The sequence below is a fragment of the Oncorhynchus nerka genome, linkage group LG12 (assembly GCF_034236695.1).
Source record: "Oncorhynchus nerka isolate Pitt River linkage group LG12, Oner_Uvic_2.0, whole genome shotgun sequence".
Taxonomy (NCBI): Eukaryota; Metazoa; Chordata; class Actinopteri; order Salmoniformes; family Salmonidae; genus Oncorhynchus; species Oncorhynchus nerka.
The window spans coordinates 40,123,514-40,147,480 of NC_088407.1; the positions used below are offsets into that span (position 1 = coordinate 40,123,514).

The 23,967-nt window shown below is 41.4% G+C and overlaps 1 protein-coding gene across 19 annotated transcripts in view; it reads right to left on the bottom strand.

Moving 5' to 3' along the window:
* Positions 1 to 23,967, bottom strand: part of LOC115138227 (collagen alpha-1(XXV) chain) — a 176,684-nt gene that overhangs the window by 74,915 nt on the left and 77,802 nt on the right. For all 19 annotated transcript variants that reach the window (XM_065025573.1, XM_065025585.1, XM_065025586.1 and 16 more), the window contains one exon: positions 12,518 to 12,562. In XM_065025573.1, coding sequence (XP_064881645.1) covers positions 12,518 to 12,562 — 45 coding nt within the window. The remainder of the gene's footprint in view (positions 1 to 12,517; positions 12,563 to 23,967) is intronic.

Genomic DNA, 23,967 nt, shown 5'->3' on the forward strand with positions numbered 1-23,967 from the left:
TCAGCCCCAGATCTCTTAACACACACTCACTAACTGACACTCACAAGTGCCTGATTATCTGACTAATAGAGTCAGTCAATGTTATTTTCTTCCGTTGTTATCCCTGATAACCTACCCAGGAAAGAGCATTAGTATGGGCTATTTTTAGCCCTTTCCTGGGTAGCTTATCGAAGAGACATATTATGGAGAGAAAAAAACAAAGCATGAAAAGAACATTGTTCAATAACGTGCTAACATCAGACATTCGGCCATCACTGAGACTCACTTGCATAGTTCCTTTGATACAGCAGTAGCAATACAGGACACAAAGACAAGGAGGTTCTAGTCAGAAAATTCACCTTTACTGGGCAATATAAAAATAAACATAACATTTTGTTTTATTTATTTTCGCATCCGTGCCCCAGGAGCTTTGTTCCCATCTGTAGGCTCACTCCCTGCCTCTCCTTTTTCCTCCTGCGGTGTGCCACAGTCCTCCATTTGTGGCCTGCACAGCTGGTTGGCCCCGAATTGGTGCGATCAGCGTCGGCATGGCCAGCCCGGGTACTCCCAGCAGAGGGAGTCAATGTCACGGCACGTACCTCCACTCTATCACCAACCCCCCGGGTAGAACTCCCAGGATATCACAATGCTAAGAGCCATATTCGTGTAAAGGATTTCGTGTCTAATACTGTCGAAGTGTTGCGGTTGCAAGTTCACCTACCTCATCTAAAGCCTCTTATTTTGGGGTGCTGCTATAGTGCCAAGTGCTAACAGTCAGTATCTGGATAATATGTGTGCAATGCTTGATAATGTGTGTGATGTTAAGAGATAGGTATATTTTCTGGCTGACCTGAGTATAGACTAGTTTTCATCAATTAACCTGTCTAGGACTGGGGTTCCGTTGCGCTAGCGGAACCCCTCGCCAACAGCCAATGAAATTGCAGGGCGCCAAGTACAAATCAACAGAAATCTCATAAATCTAATTTCTCAAACATACAAGTATTAGGCACCATTTTAAAGATAACATTCTAATTAATCCAGCGACAGTGTCTGATTTAAAAAATGCTTTACAGCGAAAGCTCCACAAACGATTATGTTATGTCACCACCAAGTCACAGAAAAACCCAGCCATTTTTCCAGCCAAAGAGAGGAGTCATAAAAAGCACAAATAGAGATAAAATGAATCAGTAACCTTTGATGATCTTCATCAGATGACACTTATAGGACTTCATGTTACACAATACATGTATGTTTTGTTCGGTAAAGTTCATATTTATATCCAAAAATCTTATTTTACATTGGCGTGTTACGTTCAGTAGTTCCAAAACATGCAGTGATATTGCAGAGAGCCACATGAATTCACAGAAATACTCATAATAAATGTTGATGAAAATACAACTATTATACATGGAACTTTAGATGCACTTCTCCTTAATGCAACCGCTGTGTCCGATTTTTTAAAAAACTTTACGGAAAAAGCATTATCTGAGAACGGCGCTCAGAGACCAAACCAGCCAGAGAAATATCCTCCATGTTGGGTAGTCAACATTATTCATACATAGCATTATAAATATTCACTTACCTTTGATGATCTTCATCAGAATGCACTCCCAGGAATCGCAGTTCCACAATAAATGCTTGTTTTTTTCGATAATGTCCATAATTTATGTCCAATAGCTTCTTTTGTTAGGGCGTTTGGTAAACAAATCCAAAAGCGAGATATGGTCCATTCAGACGAAACGTTCAAAAAGTTATATTACAGGTCGAAGAAACTTGTCAAACTAAGTATAGAATCAATCTTTAGGATGTTTTTATCACAAAAGTTCAATATGTTCCAACCGGAGAATTCCATTGTCTGTAGAAAAGCAATGGAACGAGAGCTACCTCTCAAGTGAAAGCGCGTGACTGAGAACGAGGCTGTAGGCAGACCCCTTAGTCAAACAGCACCCATCCGGCCCCCATTTACATGAGCAGCCTGAAACAACGTTTTAAAGACGGTTGACATCTAGTGGAAGCCGTAGGAAGTGCAAAATAACCCATATCCCACTGTGTATTTGATAGGGGTGAGTTCAAAAACTACAAACCACAGATTTCCCACTTCCTGTTTGGATTTTTTCTCAGGTTTTTGCCTGCCATATGAGTTTTGTTATACTCACAGACATCATTCAAACCGTTTTAGAAACTTCAGAGTGTTTTCTATCCAATACTAATAATAATATATATGCATATATTAGCATCTGGGACTGAGTAGGAGGCAGTTCACTCTGGGCATGCTATTCATCCAAAAGAGAAAATGCTGCCCCCTATCGCAAACAAGATATAGACTAGTTTTCATCAAGCTGGCCACTGAAGAGGAAGCTTCTCACTGTAACCAGTGCCTGTAATATGGTTCAGGTTATCAATCAACCTACCAGATTGTTTACAAATAGTACAGGAACAAAATCATCCAGGTGCATTATTTTTTTTTACACCTGGTGTAGGACTTATAAAGCAGTGTCCACAACCATTGGAGAGAAATTAGGAAAAGGGAGTTGCAAATAAGTCTGGCTGCTCATGTGATTGGTAGACATATTGTAAATTGAGAAATTGTGTGACTAAATTGAACAAAATAGAAGAATGAATTGTGTTGTGAAACTAAGATAGCTGAAATAAAGTATGATGGAAAAAAGCTTTGGAGTACTTTAAATGACATTATGGGTAGAAAGACCAATTAAACTGATTTTTTTTCATAGAACCAGATGGCTCATTTATCACAAAACCTTTTGCCAATGCCAATGATTTAAACAACAACATTGGCAACATGGGCAAACTTTGGCATGATGTGCCAACAACAAACTGTGAGCCATTCATGCATAAAAAACCTAATACTGATAAAAAGGCATTGTAATTTAGAATTGGGTAAAGTTCATATGGGAGAGGTGGAAAAAGAGAAATCAATAACGAGAAACCACCTGGTATTGACAACCTAGATGGGAAATTACTGAGGATGGTAGCAGACTACATCACCACTCCTATTTGCCACATCTTCAATCTGAGCCTGGACAATCACTTGTGATTCCGCTACCCAAGAATGGTAACAGCCAATCAATCCGCTGCTAGTTCTTAGCAACATGTTAAAAACATTGTACTTGACATGTACTGCACTGATGCAAATGTCTAATGTTTGGCTGAAAGACATGTATAATAAGAAGATTGTGGGAGCTGTGTTGTTAGATTTTAGTGCAGCCTTTGATATTATTGACCATCATTTGTTTTTGAAAAATGATTTATCGAATAGAACATGAAGGGCTTTCTTTAACGTAAAACATGTAAAGTGTGGTATTCTCCAAGAGAGCTGTCTTGGACTCTTTCAATTTTTCTAATGATCTACCACAAGCCAGAAAAACAAAGTATACAGATGATTCAACACTATATATGTCAGCATCGACAGCTAGTGAAATAACTAGCTGTAGCACTAACTGTAGCGCTGTCTTAGGCGTTTCAAGGTACGGATATTGCAATATTTTGCCTTGGCCACATCAGCAGCCCTCATGCCTCCTTACAGCATGCTTAAGGCACGTTCACACAGATGAGCAGGGACCCTAGCCATCGTTCTTTTGGTGTTTTTCAGAGTCAGTAGAAAGGCCTCTTTAGTGTCCTAAGTTTTCATAACTGTGACCTTAATTGCCTACCGTCTGTAAGCTGCTAGTGTTTTAACGACCATTCCACAGGTGCATGTTCATTAATAGTTTTTGGTTGAACAAGCATGTGAAAGTGTTTAAACCCTTTACAATGAAGATCTGTGAAGTTATTTGGATTTTTACAATTTATCTTTGAAAGACAGGGTCATGAAAAGGGGACGTTTCTTTTTTTGCTGAGTTTATTTTTAGGGATCACCGTTAGCTGCTGCTTCTTCCTCGGGTCCAAACACATTAAGGCACTTACATTACATATCAAACATAAGATAAAACATTACATCATATAACATTATTACACCACTACATATCTACAATACAAAATGTTATGTGGTGGTATTATACAATATTTCAATGTACATGTGTGTAGATTGCGTGTGCTAACACTTGTGTGCATATATGCGTGTGTTGACCTAGTGTGTGTCTTCACAGTTCCCGTTGTTCCATAAGGTGTATATCTACCTGCTTTTTAAATGTGATTCTACTGCTTGCATCAGTTACCTGATGTGGAGTAGAGTTCCATGTAGTCATGGCTCTATGTAGTACTGTGCGGCTCCCATAGTCTCTTCTGGACTTGGGGATTGTGACGAGACCTCTGGTGACATGTCTGTGATGTATGCATGGGTGTCCAAGCTGTGTGCTAGTAGTTTAAAGCTCGGTACATTCAGCTTGTCATTCAGCTTGTCAACACAAGTAGTGATGAATTCAATCTTTCTTCCACTTTGAGCCATGAGAGATTGACATGAATATCATTCATGTTAGCTCCCGTGTATTTTTAAGGGCCAGCTGTGCTGCCCTGTTCTGAGCCAACTGTAATTTTCCTAAGTCCCTCTTTGTGGCACCTGACCACACTACTGAACAGTAGTCCAGGTGCGACAAAACTAGGACCTGTAGGACCTGCCTTGTTGATCGTGTTGTTAAGGCAGAGCACCGCTTTATTATGGAAAGACTTCTCCCCATCTTAGCTACCAAGCAGTTTAATCACCTCAACTTGCTCAATTTCCACATTATCCATTACAAGATCTAGTTGAGGTTTAGGGTTTAGTGAATGATTTGTCCCAAATACAATGCTTTTAGTTTTTGAAATATTTAGGACTAACTTATTTCTTGCCACCCATTCTGAAACGAACAGCAACTTTTTGTTAAGTGTTGCAATCATTTCAGTCGCTGTAGTAGCTGACCTGTATAGTGTTGAGACATCCACATACATAGACACACTGGCCTAACTCAAAGAGTGCTGAAAGTCTGTTGTCAATTTGTTTACTGTAAAATAATACTGGAACTGGTCAAACACAATTTTTTCAAAAGTTTACTCAGGGTTGGTAACAGGCTGATTGGTTGGCTATTTGAACCAGTAAAGGGGGCTTTACCATTCTTGGGTAGCGGAATTACTTTTGCTTCCCTCCAGCACTGAGGGCACACACTTTCTAGTAGGCTTAAATTGAAGATATGGCAAATAGGAGTGGCAATATTGTCCACTATAATATTGTACAAATCATTCCATGAGTACTAGACGTTAGCTGAATCTGGTAATGAATGATGTGGCTGTTATGAAAGTAGAGGCAACTAAACTTCTTTGTGTTACCATAAACTGTCATTGTGAAGGCATATTGACTCTATTATTGTAAAGATGGGTAGAAGTCTGTCTGCAAGAAAGAGGGGCTCTGCATTTTTAACATCACATTCTACCAAGCAAGTCCTGCAGGCTCTGGTTTTGTCACATCTTGCCCGGTTATACGGTCAGGTGCTGAAAAAACGACCTAGGAAATCTGCAGCTGGCCCAGAACAGAGCAGTACGTCTTGCTTGTCACTGTAACCAAAGGGCTAATAGAAATATTGACTGCATTGCTTCTTGTTTTATGTCCCATAGGGCGGCGCACAATTGGCCCAGCGTCGCCCGGGTTTGGCCGGGGTCTGCCGTCATTGTAAATTATTATTTGTTCTCAACCGACTTGCCTAGTTAAATGACGGTTATAAAAAAAAAGAAAAAAAAGAGAAATATTAGTGTTGAAAATTCCAAATTGTCTGTATAATCAATCTTACAGTGGGGCAAAAAACGTATTTAGTCAGCCACCAATTGTGCAAGTTCTCCCACTTAAAAAGATGAGAGGCCTGTAATTTTCATCATAGGTACACTTCAACTATGACAGACAAAATTAGAAACAAAAATCCAGAAAATCACATTGTAGGATTTTTAATGAATTATTTGCAAATTATGGTGGAAAATAAGTATTTGGTCACCTACAAACAAGCAAGATTTCTGGCTCTCACAGACCTGTAACTTCTTCTTTAAGAGGCTCCTCTGTCCTCCACTCGTTACCTGTATTAATGGCACCTGTTTGAACTTGTTATCAGTATAAAAGACACCTTGTCCACAACCTCAAACAGTCACACTCCAAACTCCACTATGGCCAAGACCAAAGAGCTGTCAAAGGACACCAGAAACAAAATTGTAGACCTGCACCAGGCTGGGAAGACTGAATCTGCAATAGGTAAGCAGCTTGGTTTGAAGAAATCAACTGTGGGAGCAATTATTAGGAAATGGAAGACATACAAGACCACTGATAATCTCCCTCGATCCACGCAAGATCTCACCCCGTGGGGTCAAAATGATCACAAGAACAGTGAGCAAAAATCCCAGAACCACACGGGGGGACCTAGTGAATGACCTGCAGAGAGCTGGGACCAAAGTAACAAAGCCTACAATCAGTAACACACTACGCAGCCAGGGACTCAAATCCTGCAGTGTCAGACGTGTCCCCCTGCTTAAGCCAGTGCATGTCCAGGCCTGTCTGAAGTTTGCTAGAGGGCATTTGGATGATCCAGAAGAAGATTGGGAGAATGTCATATGGTCAGATGAAACCAAAATATAACTTTTTGGTAAAAACTCAACTCGTCGTGTTTGGAGGACAAAGAATGCTGAGTTGCATCCAAAGAACACCATACCTACTGTGAAGTATGGGGGTGGAAACATCATGCTTTGGGGCTGTTTTTATGCAAAGGGACCAGGACAACTGATCCGTGTAAAGGAAAGAATGAATGGGGCCATGTATCGTGGGATATTTTGAGTGAAAACCTCCTTCCATCAGCAAGGGCATTGAAGATTAAACGTGGCTGGGTCTTTCAGCATGACAATGATCCCAAACACACCGCCCGGGCAACGAAGGAGTGGCTTCGTAAGAAGCATTTCAAGGTCCTGGAGTGGCCTAGCCAGTCTCCGGATCTCAACCCCATAGAAAATCTTTGGAGGGAGTTGAAAGTCCGTGTTGCCCAGCAACAGCCCCAAAACATCACTGCATGGAGGAATGGGCCAAAATACCAGCAACAGTGTGTGAAAACCTTGTGAAGACTTACAGAAAACGTTTGACCTCTGTCATTGCCAACAAAGGGTATAAAGTATTAAGATAAACTTTGTTATTTACCAAATACTTATTTTCCACCATAATTTGCAAATAAATTCATTAAAAAAAAAATTCTTCTCATTTTGTCTGTCATAGTTGAAGTGTACCTATGATGAAAATGACAGGCCTCTCTCATCTTTTTAAGTGGGAGAACTTGCACAATTGGTGGCTGACTAAAAATTTCTTTGCCCCACTGTACATCGCTCTGACAGACATACTTACAGTGCCTTGAAAAGGATTCATCCCCCTTGGCGTTTTTCCTATTTTGTTGCATTTCATGTAATGGACATACACAAAACAGTCCAAATTGGTATAGTGAAATCAAAAAAATAACTTTCAAAAAATAAATCTAAAATCTAAAAAGGAAAGACTATGAAATAACACATGGAATCACGTAGTAACCAAAAAAGTGTTAAACAAATCAACATATATTTTATATTTGAGATTATTCAAAGTAGCCAACCTTTGCTTTGATGACAGCTTTGCACATTCTTTCAACCAACTTCTTGAGGTAGTCACCTGAAATGTACTTCAATTAACAGTTGTGCCTTGTTAAGTTAATCTGTGGAATTTATTTTCTTCTTAATGCATTTGAGCCAATCAGTTGTTGTGACAAGGTAGTGGTGGTATACAAAAGAAAGCCCTATTAGGTAAAAGATCAAGTCCGTATTATGTCAAGAACAGCTCAAATAAACAAAGAGAAACGACAGTCCATCATTACTTTAAGACATGAAGGTCAGTCATTCTGGAAAATTTCAAAAACTTTGAAAGTGTCTTCAATTGCAGTCGCAAAAACCATCAAGTGCTGGCTCTCATAAGGACTGCCACGGGAAAGGAAGACCCAGAGTTACCAATGCTGCAGAGGATAAAATCATTAGAGTTACCAGCCTCAGAAATTGCAGCCCAAATAAATGCTTCACATCGTTCAAGTAATAGACAGTAGGAGACTGCGTGAATCAGGCCTTCATGGTCGAATTTCTGCAAAGAAACCCCTACTATAATAGGAAACAAATAATAATAAGAGATTTGCTTGGGACAAGAAACACGAGCAATGGACAATAGACCTGTGGAAATCTGTCCTTTGGTCTGATGAGTCCAAATGGGATATCTTTGGTTCCAAACACCGTGTCTTTATAAGACACAGAGTAGGTGAACAGATGATCTTCGCATGGGTGGTTCACACCGTGAAGCATGAAGGTGACACTCTCTGTGATTTATTTAGAATTCAAGGCACACTTAACCAGCATGGCTACTACAGCATTCTGCAGCGATACGCCATCCCATCTTGTGAGCGCTTACATTTACATTTACATTTAAGTCATTTAGCAGACGCTCTTATCCAGAGCGACTTACAAATTGGTGCATTCACCTTAAGACATCCAGTGGAACAGCCACTTTACAATAGTGCATCTAAATCTTTTAAGGGGGGGTGAGAAGGATTACTTTATCCTATCCTAGGTATTCCTGAAAGAGGTGGGGTTTCAGGTGTCTCCGGAAGGTGGTGATTGACTCCGCTGTCCTGGCGTCGTGAGGGAGTTTGTTCCACCATTGGGGGGCCAGAGCAGCGAACAGTTTTGACTGGGCTGCGCGGGAACTGTACTTCCTCAGTGGTAGGGAGGCGAGCAGGCCAGAGGTGGATGAACGCAGTGCCCTTGTTTGGGTGTAGGGCCTGATCAGAGCCTGGAGGTACTGAGGTGCCGTTCCCCTCACAGCTCCGTAGGCAAGCACCATGGTCTTGTAGCGGATGCGAGCTTCAACTGGAAGCCAGTGGAGAGAGCGGAGGAGCGGGGTGACGTGAGAGAACTTGGGAAGGTTGAACACCAGACGGGCTGCGGCGTTCTGGATGAGTTGTAGGGGTTTAATGGCACAGGCAGGGAGCCCAGCCAACAGCGAGTTGCAGTAATCCAGACGGGAGATGACAAGTGCCTGGATTAGGACCTGCGCCGCTTCCTGTGTGAGGCAGGGTCTTACTCTGCGGATGTTGTAGAGCATGAACCTACAAGAACGGGCCACCGCCTTGATGTTAGTTGAGAACGACAGGGTGTTGTCCAGGATCACGCCAAGGTTCTTAGCGCTCTGGGAGGAGGACACAATGGAGTTGTCAACCGTGATGGCGAGATCATGGAACGGGCAGTCCTTCCCGGGAGGAAGAGCAGCTCCGTCTTGCCGAGGTTCAGCTTGAGGTGGTGATCCGTCATCCACACTGATATGTCTGCCAGACATGCAGAGATGCGATTCGCCACCTGGTCATCAGAAGGGGGAAAGGAGAAGATTAATTGTGTGTCGTCTGCATAGCAATGATAGGAGAGACCATGTGAGGTTATGACAGAGCCAAGTGACTTGGTGTATAGCGAGAATAGGAGAGGGCCTAGAACAGAGCCCTGGGGACGCCAGTGGTGAGAGCGCGTGGTGAGGAGACAGATTCTCGCCACGCCACCTGGTAGGAGCGACCTGTCAGGTAGGACGCAATCCAAGCGTGGGCCGCGCCGGAGATGCCCAACTCGGAGAGGGTGGAGAGGAGGATCTGATGGTTCACAGTATCGAAGGCAGCCGATAGGTCTAGAAGGATGAGAGCAGAGGAGAGAGAGTTAGCTTTAGCAGTGCGGAGGGCCTCCGTGATACAGAGAAGAGCAGTCTCAGTTGAATGACTAGTCTTGAAACCTGACTGATTTGGATCAAGAAGGTCATTCTGAGAGAGATAGCGGGAGAGCTGGCCAAGGACGGCACGTTCAAGAGTTTTGGAGAGAAAAGAAAGAAGGGATACTGGTCTGTAGTTGTTGACATCGGAGGGATCGAGTGTAGGTTTTTTCAGAAGGGGTGCAACTCTCGCTCTCTTGAAGACAGAAGGGACGTAGCCAGCGGTCAGGGATGAGTTGAAGAGCGAGGTGAGGTAAGGGAGAAAGTCTCCGGAAATGGTCTGGAGAAGAGAGGAGGGAATAGGGTCAAGCGGGCAGGTTGTTGGGCGGCCGGCCGTCACAAGACGCGAGATTTCATCTGGAGAGAGAGGGGAGAAAGAGGTCAGAGCACAGGGTAGGGCAGTGTGCGCAGAACCAGCGGTGTCGTTTGACTTAGCAAACGAGGATCGGATGTCGTCGACCTTCTTTTCAAAATGGTTGACGGAGTCATCGGCAGAGAGGGAGGAGGGGGGGGAGGGGGAGGAGGATTCAGGAGGGAGGAGAAGGTGGCAAAGAGCTTCCTAGGGTTAGAGGCAGATGCTTGGACTTTAGAGTGGTAGAAAGTGGCTTTAGCAGCAGAGACAGAAGAGGAAAATGTAGAGAGGAGGGAGTGAAAGGATGCCAGGTCCGCAGGGAGGCGAGTTTTCCTCCATTTCCGCTCGGCTGCCCGGAGCCCTGTTCTGTGAGCTCGCAATGAGTCGTCGAGCCACGGAGCAGGAGGGGAGGACCAGGCTTAGTGGGACTATCATTTGTTTTTCAACAGGACAATGACCCAACACACCTCCAGGCTGTGTAAGGGCTATTTGACCAAGGAGAGTGATGGAGTGCTGCATCAGATGACCTAGCCTCCACAATCATCCAACCTCAACCCAATTGAGATGGTTTGGGATGAGTTGGACTGCAGAGTGAAGGAAAGGCCACCAACAAGTGCTCAGCATATGTGGGAGATCCTTCAAGACTGTTGGAAAAGCATTCCTCACTGAGAGAATGCAAAGCTGTCAAGGCAAAGGGTGGCTACTTTGAAGAATCTCAAATGTACAATAAAACACTTTTTTGGTTACATAATTCCATATATGTTGTTTTGATGTGTTCACTATTATTCTACAATGTAGAAATAGTACAAATAAAGACAAATCCTTGAATGAGTCTGTGTGTCCAAACTTTTGACTGGTACTGTATCTACGGGCCATGGTTTTTCACAGGGTGGCACTTTATGTACATTAGTCACTTAGATTTGATTGATATTATCTGAGGTGTTCTAAAATACATCCATACAGGCAACCATTGACCTCTTGAGGCAGATCGTCTCTAATTGAGAAACAACCCTGACTCCATCTGTTTACCAGAAACAATTAGCCCATTTATATTTTAGCCCCATAACAACATTAACCCTTCAAACAAGCAACTATTTGTCCTAAAATCACTTGGAAGCTGCATGGAGTTGGATAACTTAAGGTAAGTCTACAAGGTGAGGCAATCTCTGGTTAAAAGGTTTAATAAACCATGTTTATTTGGAAGTCCAAGCAGTATTAACATGAATACGAGTGACGCACTGTTCCAAACATCTTCAGGTTTCGCCATGTTCAAATCAAACATTGAGTAAATAGTTACATAGGGTTTAACCTCTCTAGGATAGGGGACGCTCGCGTCCCACTTTGCCAAAAGCCAGGGAAAATGCAGTGTGGCAAATTCAAATAAAATGATATAAAAATCAAACTTTCATTAAATCACACATGTAGGATACTAAATTAAAGCTACACTCGTTGTGAATCCAGCCAACGTGTCAGATTTTTAAAAGGCTTTTCGGCGAAAGCATAAGAAGCTATTATCTGATGATAGCACTACAGTAAACAAAGAGAGTAGCATATTTCAACTCTGCAGGTGCTACCCAAAACGCAGAATTAAAATATAAATCATGCCCTACCTTTGACGAGCTTCTTTTGTTGGCACTCCAATATGTCCCATAAACATCACAATTGGTCCTTTTGTTCGATTAATTCCGTCCATATATATCCAAAATGTCCATTTATTTGGCGCGTTTGATCCAGAAAAAAACAGCTTCCAATTTGTTATTATATAATTATGTTCATTGTGTTTTATGTCATTTATCTTGGTTTGGTAATGTAATTTCTTCTTCTTTTTGTTAAGTTTAGTCACAACATTTCTCAATTTACAGTATGTCAACCAATCAGCTGAGAGAAACAAAGAGAGAGCAGTCCATCAAGTGTGTGTGTAAGTGTGCGTGTCCTGCGGGGCTGACACTACGAACCCACAGGCATGGCTCTCTCATCCCTTCCAGGCTTTTGGGAGGGAGGGTGGACCATGGGCCTGTCATAGCGGACATAAGCAATGTCCTGATGCACTCTGGCAGCTTTCATGACTGGGATAATTTGTTTCCTCTTCTGGCACACAGCTTCAGGATAGTCTTTGTTGAGGAAACATCCCATTCTTGGCTCTGACCTAAACCTCAGCTGGAGTTGTGTATAAAGGGTGTGACCATTGAGCAAGTTGAAGAAGCTAAACTCCTAGGGTACATTGGGTGGTCAATTACCATGGTCAAGCCATATTGACAAAGTTGTTGGAATGTCTCATAGTCGTGTGATTCACTCAGAATTTGAATTCATTAGCATGTCACTCAGTAAATCTACGTTCCAAACAGTCTCACACTGTACCAGGCTCTATGCATCAGCTTGGGGATGAGGTTAGGTAATCTGCAAATAAAGCTATTGAAATATGTCATCTACTTATGTCACATCTATCAGGTCTTCCTCTATAACAATGATCTTACCTTTAGCCCATCAACACCTGGGATGCCAGGAGGCCCGAGGGAACCCTGTAAAAAATAAAAAAAAAACACTTCTAAGACATTCCATTTTTTATATAACATATAGTATGCTTGCATGTGTCTTCGGGAAGGTGACTATGATGTGCTGTTTTAAGTATATGTCTTTGTGTTTTTCCCTGTTAAGACTAGTTGTATCATGATTTAATGAAAGGTGTCATATGCAGAGTGACATAACTTCTCAGTGTTGACTGATTATTTGACAGTTCTATGGCTGCCACTAAAACCCCTTGTGCTCAACTCCGACTTTCTGTGGCTCACCTTCAAATCTATTTGACAAATGCCTAAAGCATGACTAGGGCTGTGGTGGTCATGACATTTTGTCATCCGGTGATTGTCAAGCAAATAACTGCCCGTCTCCCAGTAATTGACCGTTAATTAACAAACACATTTAGCATCTCCTGGCATCCACACAAAGCATACAAGCCACTGATGCAGACCTTTGGAACATATACATTTTAAAAAGTAAAATAAATCCATGTAATATAGGCTAGCCTATCACAATAAATCCCTTATTTATTTTAGACAGGTCTAGGGAAACATGACATTATTTTTTTTGTCGATTTCAGAAGAACATAATAGCATACTCTGAGTTGTCCTTATGATAGGCCCTGATCTGGCTATGCCATATGGTTGTAGGCAACACTAGTTCATTTAGCAGACAAGATTTGCTTAGAATTCCATGGCATTATTTTATGTTATTTTATAGTATGTAGAATACAATTGGAGGGAGTGCACACCTGTGGCTATTCTTTGTTGAGCGGTCAACAAAGAAACAGGTACTCCTATATGTATAATTTACAGCTCTTTAAAAATGCGACTCTATTGATCACTTGAAAAAAGTTGCATGAAAGTTGCATGAACTCTGCTTTGCGTTTTGCGCAAGCTGTACACACTTCATCAGTCTCTCATTCACAATTTGACAAGCACTTGATAATGCCTCCCCTTTGTGTGGCTGTAATGCCCCCTAAAAAATCCATGTATTTTGCGGCCAGTGGCCATTGTGCCCTTGGTCTGAATATAATATCTCCTGGATGTGCAACTGTGAGTGTCCTTATCCAATTCCGAGGCGCATATTGAAGATATTGGAAGAACTATCCTTTTACATTTCATCTGCCAACAAGACGAGTAGGCCTAACGAACAGCAAAAGCACTAGCCTATGTCAATCTACCATCCCCCATAGTACAAAAAATGACCTATTCTATTCTGTGTGAGAAACAAATATTCCAAATAAATTCATTAAAAATCTACAATGTGATTTTCTGGATTTTTTTTCTCATTTCGTCTGTCATAGTTGAAGTGTACCTATGAGGCCTCTCTCATCTTTTTAAGTGGGAGAACTTGCATAATTGGTGGCTGACTAAATACTTTTTTGCCCCACTGTACATATGAGATGAGTAACGCAAGATATGTAAACACTATGAAAGTGAAATTAATAAAGTGACTAGTGTTCAATTTATTAAACTGGCCAATGATTTCAAGTCTGTATGTTGGCAGCAGCCTCTCTGTGCTAGTGATGGCTATTTAACAGTCTGATGGCCTGAGAAAGAAGCTGTTTTTCAGTCTCTCGGTCCCAGCTTTGATGCACCTGTACTGACTTCGCCTTCTGGATGATAGCGGGGTGAACAAGCAGTGGTTGTTGTCCTTGATGAGGGCAGGTAGTTTGCCCCCAGTGATGTGTTGGACAGAGCGCACCACCCTCTGGAGAAACCTGCGGATGTGGGTGGTGCAAGTTTGCCGTTAGAGGTCGACCGATAAATCAGGGCCAATTTCATGTTTTCATAACAATCGGTAATCAGCCTTTTTGGACGCTGATTATGGCCGATTACATTGCAATTCACGAGGAGACTGCGTGGCAGGCTGACCATCTGTTATGCGAGTGTAGCATCAAAAGGACCTTGTGGCTGCCAGGAGCCAAGGTAAGTTGCTAGCTAACATTAAACTTATCTTATAAAAAACAATCAATCTTCACATAATCACTAATTAACTACACATGGTTGATGATATTACTAGGTTAACTAGCTTGCCCTGCGTTGCATATAATCAACGTGGTGCCTGTTAATTTATCATCGAATCCCAGCCTACTTCAACTTCGCCGAACGGGTGATGATTTAACAAAAGCACATTTGTGAAAAAAGCACAAACGATCCTAACCATAAACATCAATGCCATCATTAAAATAAATACACAGAAGTATATTTTTTTTACCTGAATATTTTGTTAAAAGAAATGCATGTTAGCAGGCAATATTAACGAGGGAAATTGTGTCACTTCTCTTGCGTTCAGTGCAAGCAAAGTCAGGGTAAGTTTTGGCCGCATGGCTCGTTGCGAACTGTGTGAAGACCATTTCTTCCTAACAAAGACCGTAATTAATTTGCCAGAATTTTACATAATTATGATATAACATTGAAGGTTGGTCAATGTAGAAGCAATACTTAGACTTAGGGTTGCCGACCGTTCGATAAAATAAGGAAAGGTTCCGTATTTCACTGAAAGAATAAACGTTTTGTTTTCGAAATGATAGTTTACGGATTTGACCATATTAATGACCAAAGGCTCGTATTTCTGTGTGTTTATTATAATTAAGTCTATGATTTGATATTTGATAGAGCAGTCTGACTGTGCGGTGGTAGGCAACAGCAGGCTTGTAAGAATTCATTCAAACTGCACTTTACTGTGTTTGCCAGCAGCTCTTAGCAATGCTTGAAGCACAGCGCTGTTAATGACTTCAAGCCTATGAACTTCTGAGATTAGGCTGGCAATACTAAAGTGCCTATAAGAACATCCAATAGTCAAAGGTATATGAAACACAAATGGTATAGAGAGAAATAGTTAACATGTCATAATTCCTATAATAACTCCAACCTAAAACGTATTAACTGGGAATATTGAAGACTCATGTTAATAAAAGGAACCACCTGCTTTCATATGTTCTCATGTTCTGAGCAAGGAACATAAACATTAGCTTTTTTACATGGCACATATTGCACTTTTACTTTCTTCAACACTGTTTTTGCATTATTTAAACCAAATTGAACATGTTTCATTATTTATTTGAGACTAAATGGATTTTATTTATGTATTATATTAAGTTAAAATAGAAGTGTTCATTGTTCATTCAGTATTGTTGTAATTTTAATTATTACAAATATATATAAAATAAATTTTAAAAAATCGGCATCGGCTTTTTTTGGTCATCTAATGATCGGTAGCGGTATCGGTGTTGAAAAATCATAATCAGTCGACCTCTAGGTGCCCTACCAGGTGGTGATACAGCCTGACAGGATGCTCTAAATTGTGCATCTGTAAAAGTTTGTGAGGGTTTTAGGTGACAAGCCACATTTCTTCAGCCTCCTGAGGTTTAAGAGGCGGACCATTTCAATTTGTCAGAGATATGTACCCAGAGGAACTTAAACTTCTGTCCCATCGATGTGGATAGGGGGTGCTCCCTCTGCTGTTTCCTGAAGTCCATGGCCATCTACTTTGTTTTGTTGACGTTGAGTGAGAGGTTATTTTCCTGACACCACACTCACAGAGCACTCACCTCCTCCCTGTTAGGCTGTCTCGTCGTTGTTGGTAATCAAGCCTACTACTGTTGTGTCGTCTGTAAACTTGATGAGTGAGTTGGAGGCGTGCTTAGCCACACCGTCAATGGATGAACAGGGAGTACAGGAGGAGGCTGAGTATGCACCCTTGCGGGGCCCCAGTGTTGAGGATCAGCGAAGTGGAGATGTTGTTTCCTACCTTCACCACCTGGGGGCAGCCCATCAGGAAGTCCAGGATCCAATTGCACAGGGTGGGGTTCAGACCCAGGGCCTTGAGCTTAATGATTAGCTTGGAGGGTACTATGGTGTTGAATGCTGAGCTATAGTCAATGAACAGCACTCTTACATAGGTATTCCTCTTGTCCAGATGGGATAGGGTAGTGTGCAGTGTGATGGTGATTGCATTGTCTGTGGACATATTGGGGCGGTAAGCACATTGAAGTGGGTCTAGGGTGACATGTAAGTTGGTGGTGATATGAGCCTTGACTAGTCTCTCAAAGCACTTCATGATGACAGAAGTGAGTTATTTAGTTCAGTTACCTTTGCATTCTTGGGTACAGAAAAATGGTGGCCATCTTGAAGCATGTGGGGACGGCAGACTGGGATAGGGAGAGATGGAATATGTCCGTAAACAAATCAGCCAGCTGGTCTGCGCATGCTCTGAGGACGCGGTTAGGGATGCTGTCTGGGCCGGCAGCCTTGCGAGGGTTAACACGTTTAAATGTCTTACTCATGTCGGCCACGGAGCAGGAGAGCCCACAGTCCTTGGAAGCTCGCCGCGTCGGTGGCATTGTGTTATCCTGAAAGCGGACGAAGAACCTTGTCCGGAAGCTAGACGTGGATAGATGGCAGCATTCGCGCAAAACTGAATGCACGAGCCACCGCATTTAACCATGGCAAGGTGATGGGGATTATGGCCGAATACAGACAGAGTAGTTATTCCCTCCGCAAGGCAATCAAACAGGCAAAACATCAGTATTGAGACAAAGTGGAGTTGCAATTCAACGGCTCAGACACAAGATGTATTTGGCAGGGTCTACAGACAATCACGGACTACAAAAGGAAAACCAGCCACGTCACGGTGGTTTTCCTTTTGTAGTCCGTGATTGTCTGTAGACCCTGCCAAATACATCTTGTGTCTGAGCCGTTGAATTGCAACTCCACTTTGTCTCAATACTGATGTTTTGCCTGTTTGATTGCCTTGCGGAGGGAATAACTACTCTGTCTGTATTCGGCCATAATCCCCATCACCTTGCCATGGTTAAATGCGGTGGCTCGTGCATTCAGTTTTGCGCGAATGCTGCCATCTATCCACGGCTTCTGGTTAGGGTAGGTTTTAATAGTCACAGTAGGTATAACATCTCCTATGCACCTCTAGTTAAACTCAGTAATTGTCTCAGTGTACGCATTCATATTATTCTCAGAAGCTACCTGAACATTTTCCAGTCCGGTGATCAAAACAATCTTGAAGTGTGGATTCTGATTGGTCAGACCAGCGTTGAATAGTCCTTAGCATGGGTGCTTCCTGTTTGAATTTCTGCCTATATGAAGGGAGGAGCAAAATGAAGTTGTGGTCAGATTTGCCAAAAGGAGGGCTTGGGAGGGCCTTGTATGCATACCGGAAGTTAGAGTAACAATGGTTTAGTGTTTTTCCAGCATTAGTGCTGCAGTTGATATGCTGATAGAATCAAGGTAGCCTTTTTCTAAAATTTGCTTTGTTAAAATCCCCAGCTACAATAAAGGCATCCTAAGGATATGTGGTTTCCAGTTTGCACAAAGTCCAGTGAAGTTCCTTGAGGGCCGCCAAGGTATCAGCTTGAGGGGGGATTTACACGGCTGTGACAATAACCGAAGAGAGTTCTCTTGGGAAATAATACGGTCGGCATTTGTGAGGTATTCTAGGTCAGGTGAACAAAAAGGACTTGAGTTCCTGTATGTTATTACAATTACACCATGAGTCGTTAATCATGAAACATACACCCCTGCCTTTCTTCTTCCTGGAGAGATGTTTATTCGTGTCGGTGCGATGCACTGAGAATCCAGATGGCTGGACAGATTCCGACAGTTTATCCCGAAAGAGCCATGTTTCCGTGAAACACAGTATGTTACAATCCCTGATGTCTCTCTGGAAAGCAACCCTTGCTCTGATGTCGTCAACTTTGTTATCTAGAGACTGAACGTTTAGTGAGTAATATACTTGAAAGCAGTGGGTGGTGTGCGCGCTCCGAAGTCTGACTAGAAGACCACTCCGAATTCCTCTCCTCCAGTGGCTTTGTTTTGAATTGGCCTCTGGAATCAGTTCAAATGCCTTGGGAGGTGCGAACAAAGGATCCGCTTTGAGAAAGTCGTATTCCTGGTCGTAATGCTGGTGTTGCTGGTGAGTCACCGCCACTCTGATATCCAATAGTTCTTCCCGGCTGTATGTTATAACACATAACATTTTCTGGGATAACAATGTAAGAAAGTATACATTAAAAAAACAAGTTTCCTACGGACTAGACGAGAGGTGGCCCCCTCTGTCGGAGCTATCTTGCTCATGGGCTCTTATGAAGTGTTTGATTAGCTTTTCGAATACATTTACAATTGATGTCAGAATGATTAGAGGGACAATAGAGTGCTGAGTACCAGGCAGTTAACAAGTTTGGTAGGCTACTAATGACCATCAGCAGCATCAGAGCTTGGAGAAGCCTAATTACTGTGACTAAATAGTCATCTGAAATTTGACTGCCGTCATGACTCGTGACCGCTGGTGTGGCGGTAATACCCAGCTACAAAACCTCCAGCGCCAGTCCTTGCGAGACACAGCGCTGCGAACAGACAAGGAGAAAATGGGAGAAAAACAAGCTGAGACAACCTTTGATATCTCTGCTCCTCTTCGGGTCTTAGAGGGTTTGATTACCTTAAAATACCATCCAGGGTAAACGTCTCATGTGAAATTTCAAGACTTGTGAGATTAGAATGACATAAGGCACATGAATTTGGTAATAGCCACACTGAGAAGCTTAGTCAATGTGAAGTAAAAAAAAAGGAGACAGCGCTCTGTTATGTTTCCACGTTCTCCTTGTTATTTTCTAGACACAGCAATTTAGACTCTGTAGACATTACAAGTGAGGATTAATGATCTCCTACTCTTTACACGGTCTCTTCAACCTCAGGAGGCTGAAGAAATTCGGCTTGTCACCAAAAACACTCACAAACTTTTACAGATGCACAATCGAGAGCATCGTGTCGGGCTATCACCACCTGGTACGGCAGCTGCTCCGCTCATAACCGTAAGGCTCTCCAGAGGGTAGTGAGGTCTGCACAACGCATCACCGGGTGTAAAATACCTGCCCTCCAGGACACCTACACCACCCGATGTCACAGGAAGGCCAAAAAGATCATCAAGGACAACAACCACCCGAGCCACTGCCTGTTCACCCCGCTATCATCCAGAAGGTGAGGTCAGTACAGTTGCATCAAAGCAGGGACCGAGAGATTGAAAAACAGCTTCTATCTCAAGGCCATCAGACTGTTAAACAGCCATCACTAACATTGAGTGGCTGCTGCCAACATACTGACTCAACTCTAGCCACTTTAATAATGGAAAAATTGAAGTAATAAATGTATCACTAGCCACTTTAAACAATGCCACTTTATATGACTGAGGAGTTATTGTGTAAGACAAATCAGACAGGTTAAATCTGATTAGTATGTATCCACTCTTTCGGACTGTAATGGGAACCGTCTAAATTCTGGAAAACTGTCGAACCCTGATGGGTACTACTTCCTCCTCTCTGCCACCCCCAAAAAAATTCAGACACTAGCCTCATTACAGATAAAAATGGCATCATTGATGCATTTAGTCAACATTTATTTCAGTGGTTCTCTCTTTGAAATAACTTCTAAGCCTATTCACAATGATATTGGGCTGGATGCCGATAGGGGAAACTTGCTGAATGATCAGAGAAATTATTATTTTAGGCTATTTACAGAAAAATAAGTCCTGGATGCTTAGCTAGCATCCAGGACAACAAGAAATCCACAGGGGCCGACCAATTGGATCCTGGTCCTCTTAAGTGTGCAGCGCCCATCATTGTTGACTCAATCACCCACATTTGTAATTGAACATTGTTATCAGGAAATATTCCTAAAGTATGGAAATTAGCTCTTGTGCTGCTACTCCATAAGGGCAGGGACAGTAGTGATCTTAAAAATGATCACCTCATTTCAAGCCATCCTTGTCTAGCTAAGATTCTTGAATCGTTGGTAAATGTACAACTTTGCTCTTTTTATTTTCCTTTTACGAATGGGCGGTTATTAGAATTCATAAGATTCTGTATTTACGGTAGCATAGTTTCTCAAGATTCGATAGAGACCCAATCCCTTTTCCCTCAGTCTTCCCGCTCTTTCATTCAAACCCAACCCCCATCCTTTGTGTAATCAGCTGTCATATTGGGTTAGCCCACTAGGGGCTTTTTATGACATGATATATATATATATATATATATATATACACAGGCTAGATCACACATTGATTACTCATCATGTCATATATATGTATATACACAGGATAGATATATATAAATGTACACAGGATAGATCACACATCGATTACTCATCATGTCATATATGTATATACACAGTATAGATATATATAAATGTACACAGGATAGATCACACATCGATTACTCATCATGTGTATATGTAATTCTGTGTGATTATTTAGGTATTTTAGTAAATAAATAATTAAGCCAATTTGTGTATTGCTGATTCAACTTAATAACTAGGGTTCGTGCAGATAACCAAGTACTTACGACAATCAGAATGAGACCTACCGATCGAGGTGACAATAATTGACTGCTATTGATATAACAGATCTTCATCTTTAAGAGAGTGGATTCAGGAGATAACCGCTCTATATAAATTAATGCTTCCGTGGTGCCCCAGTTTATTAATGCTTTAATTGTTGCATGGTTTAATTCAATCACGTAATCAATTAAATGTTTGGTAATCGACTTGATAAAATAGCATGTCATCTAATTTAATCATAGTCAGACATGACACATGACACTTGATACTGTTGATTATGATATTTTTTTGAATAAGATATGCCTGAACTCTGATATGCCTGTTCATGGTTTCATGATTATCTTAGGGCTAGAACTTAGGCCATCGTGATTGATGGGGTTAGGTCTGAATTTCTTGAAGTACATAAAAGTGTACCACAGGGGTTGATTTTGGGACCTATTCTCTTCGCTATTTATATAAACACCATTGGTCAGTCTGTTAAAATGTTTAAACTTCATCTATATGCGAATGATACTATTAGTTTGTATGCTGTTGCCCCGACTTTTGATCTGGCTGTGTCAAAACTGGTTTTCCAATCAAACGTGTTCCCACACATAAATACTTAGACGTTTGGATTGATATGGAATTGATGTTTAAAAAACATATACAGTAGATGAGCTGGTTAAGAAGCTAAGAATTAAAGTTGGCTTTTTCTACTGAAACAGATCTTGCCTTTCTCTAAGCAGTTGGAAGCAGATTATTCAGTCAACCTTTTAATCTGCTCTTGATTATAGTGATATTATTAATAAAAGTGCAGCTGCTATTACTCTTAAACCTTTTGATACTCATTACTGCATCCTGTATCAAAATGTTGGCTGTCGATCTCTACATTACTCTCTTTTTGTTTACAAGGCCCTATTTCATAAACTTCCGTCTTATCTAACTTTGCTGTTGAAGTATAGACACCTGAGTTGCCTAACCCGTTCACAGGGATGGTTAACTCTTAAAGTTCCAAGGGTCTCCACCAAGTTAGGTAAATCTGCTTTTAGTTTTAATGCACAGTATTGCTGGAACAACTATCCAAATACATTTAATCTTGTTGTTCTGGTGCCACTCGAGCAATTTAACATAATGATTGGGGACTTATTTGTGGAGGACTGTTTGATTTTTAATGTTCTATTTGTGTTTTCCATGACTGCGTTTTTGTATTTTAATGTGTTTATGTGTGGGTATAATGTGTATAATACAACTACATACCTCATCCCCATATTTGTTTTTGTTTTTCTGCTCTTTTGCACACCAGTATTTCTACTTGTACATCCTCATCTGCACATATATAACTTCAGTGAAAATTGCTAAATTGCGATTACTTCGCCACTATGGCCAATTTATTGCCTTACCTCCTTACTTCATTTGCACACACTGTATACAGATTTTTCTATTGTGTTATTGACTGTACGCTTGTTTATCCCATGTGTAACTCTGTGTTGTTGTTTTTGTCGCACTGTTTTGCTTTATCTTGACCAGGTCACAGTTGTAAATGAGAACTTGTCCTCAACTGGCCTACCTGGTCAAATAAAAGGTGAAATAAAAAAATAAAAATAAACAAAAACATTTTTTGTATATAAAGGTAACATTTGTAAAATATATATTTTTATACAGAAACCAGCTACCCTCTCTCTATATGTACACATACAGTAGAGTTTATCCCCCCCCCCATTTTTTACAGGAAATTTTATATAATAATCCTCCAATACTCTATATGTGCAACTTGTTATGGTATTTGGGTTTCTATACCATTTAATTTGAAGTTACTTTGATGATTTAGGCATGCTTTTTTAATCATTCTACAGTAGGCCCTAACACTCCCATTGTTTCACTAGCAGCGATGCTAATGCTGGCTGGGGGTTTAGAAAGTACAGAAATCTTAGCCATATTTTTGGTCATTGTCTCTCAGGATCAATTGGCTGAATCACTTTTTGTCAATGCAATGATTTTTATTTCACATTTTGGTGTACCACCCCGGTACACCACATACAGTGGGGAGAACAAGTATTTGACACACTGCCCGATTCTGCAGAAACTAACAGGTCTGTGAGAGCCGGAATTCTTACTGGTTGGTAGTTGATCAAATACTTATGTCATGCAATAAAATGCAAATGAATTACTTAAAATTATACAATGTGATTTTCTGGATTTTTGTTTTAAATTCCGTCTCTCACAGTTGAAGTGTACCTATGAAAAAAATTACAGACCTCTACATGCTTTGTAAGTAGGAAAACCTGCAAAATCGGTAGTGTATCAAATACTTGTTCTCCCCACTGTAAATGTCAAAATGTACATTTTCTTAAATTTCTAAAAACTAAATGATACTGAAATCAAATTATGGTAAATCAGCTTTTTAGTACTAATGTAGATTGTACCTTAGGAAAAATCTGCACATTATTTAAGGGAAAAATGTCTATTTTCATTTGACAGAATACTGTAATTGTGCTAAAATAACAGTCTGTTTTGGTAATAAAAATAAATATGACAACCTTTTCTATGTAATTCATAAAAGTTAATAGCAACAACAACACTGATTTAAGGCAATGCATTATTTATTCACAGAATGTCGCCTAATTTACTTCCAAAGGGAATTCCATCAGTATGAGGACATAAGGGCACGGGGACGTAGTTCGGCAGAAAGGTTACTCCCAAAGCAGTGCTAATGGAAGCTTCTGTCTAGGGAGCATGCTCCGTTGACTGGAAGGGTGAGAGCAAGGTCTGGCATGGCTGTGCATATGTAGGTAGCACGGCGTCTGGTATATGGTGGGGGGAGCATAGCTTTGAGGTCCATATGGCAGTGGTGGGGTGCATTTTGTACAGGGCTGAAGCAACAGCAACCTGTCGTCTCTGTGAAGGCTGGGGATGGTGAGTTGTGTAGGGGCGGTGTCCTGTTCCACACTGGATGTTGTCAAGCAGGCTGAGGGGAGTAGATGGGGCACTCATCCAGCTCAGTGAAGTGACACTGCAGACATGTGCCTTGTAGATGATGGCTCGGCTCTTGGTGTTACTCTCCTCAGTGCTCCCGGTTTCTG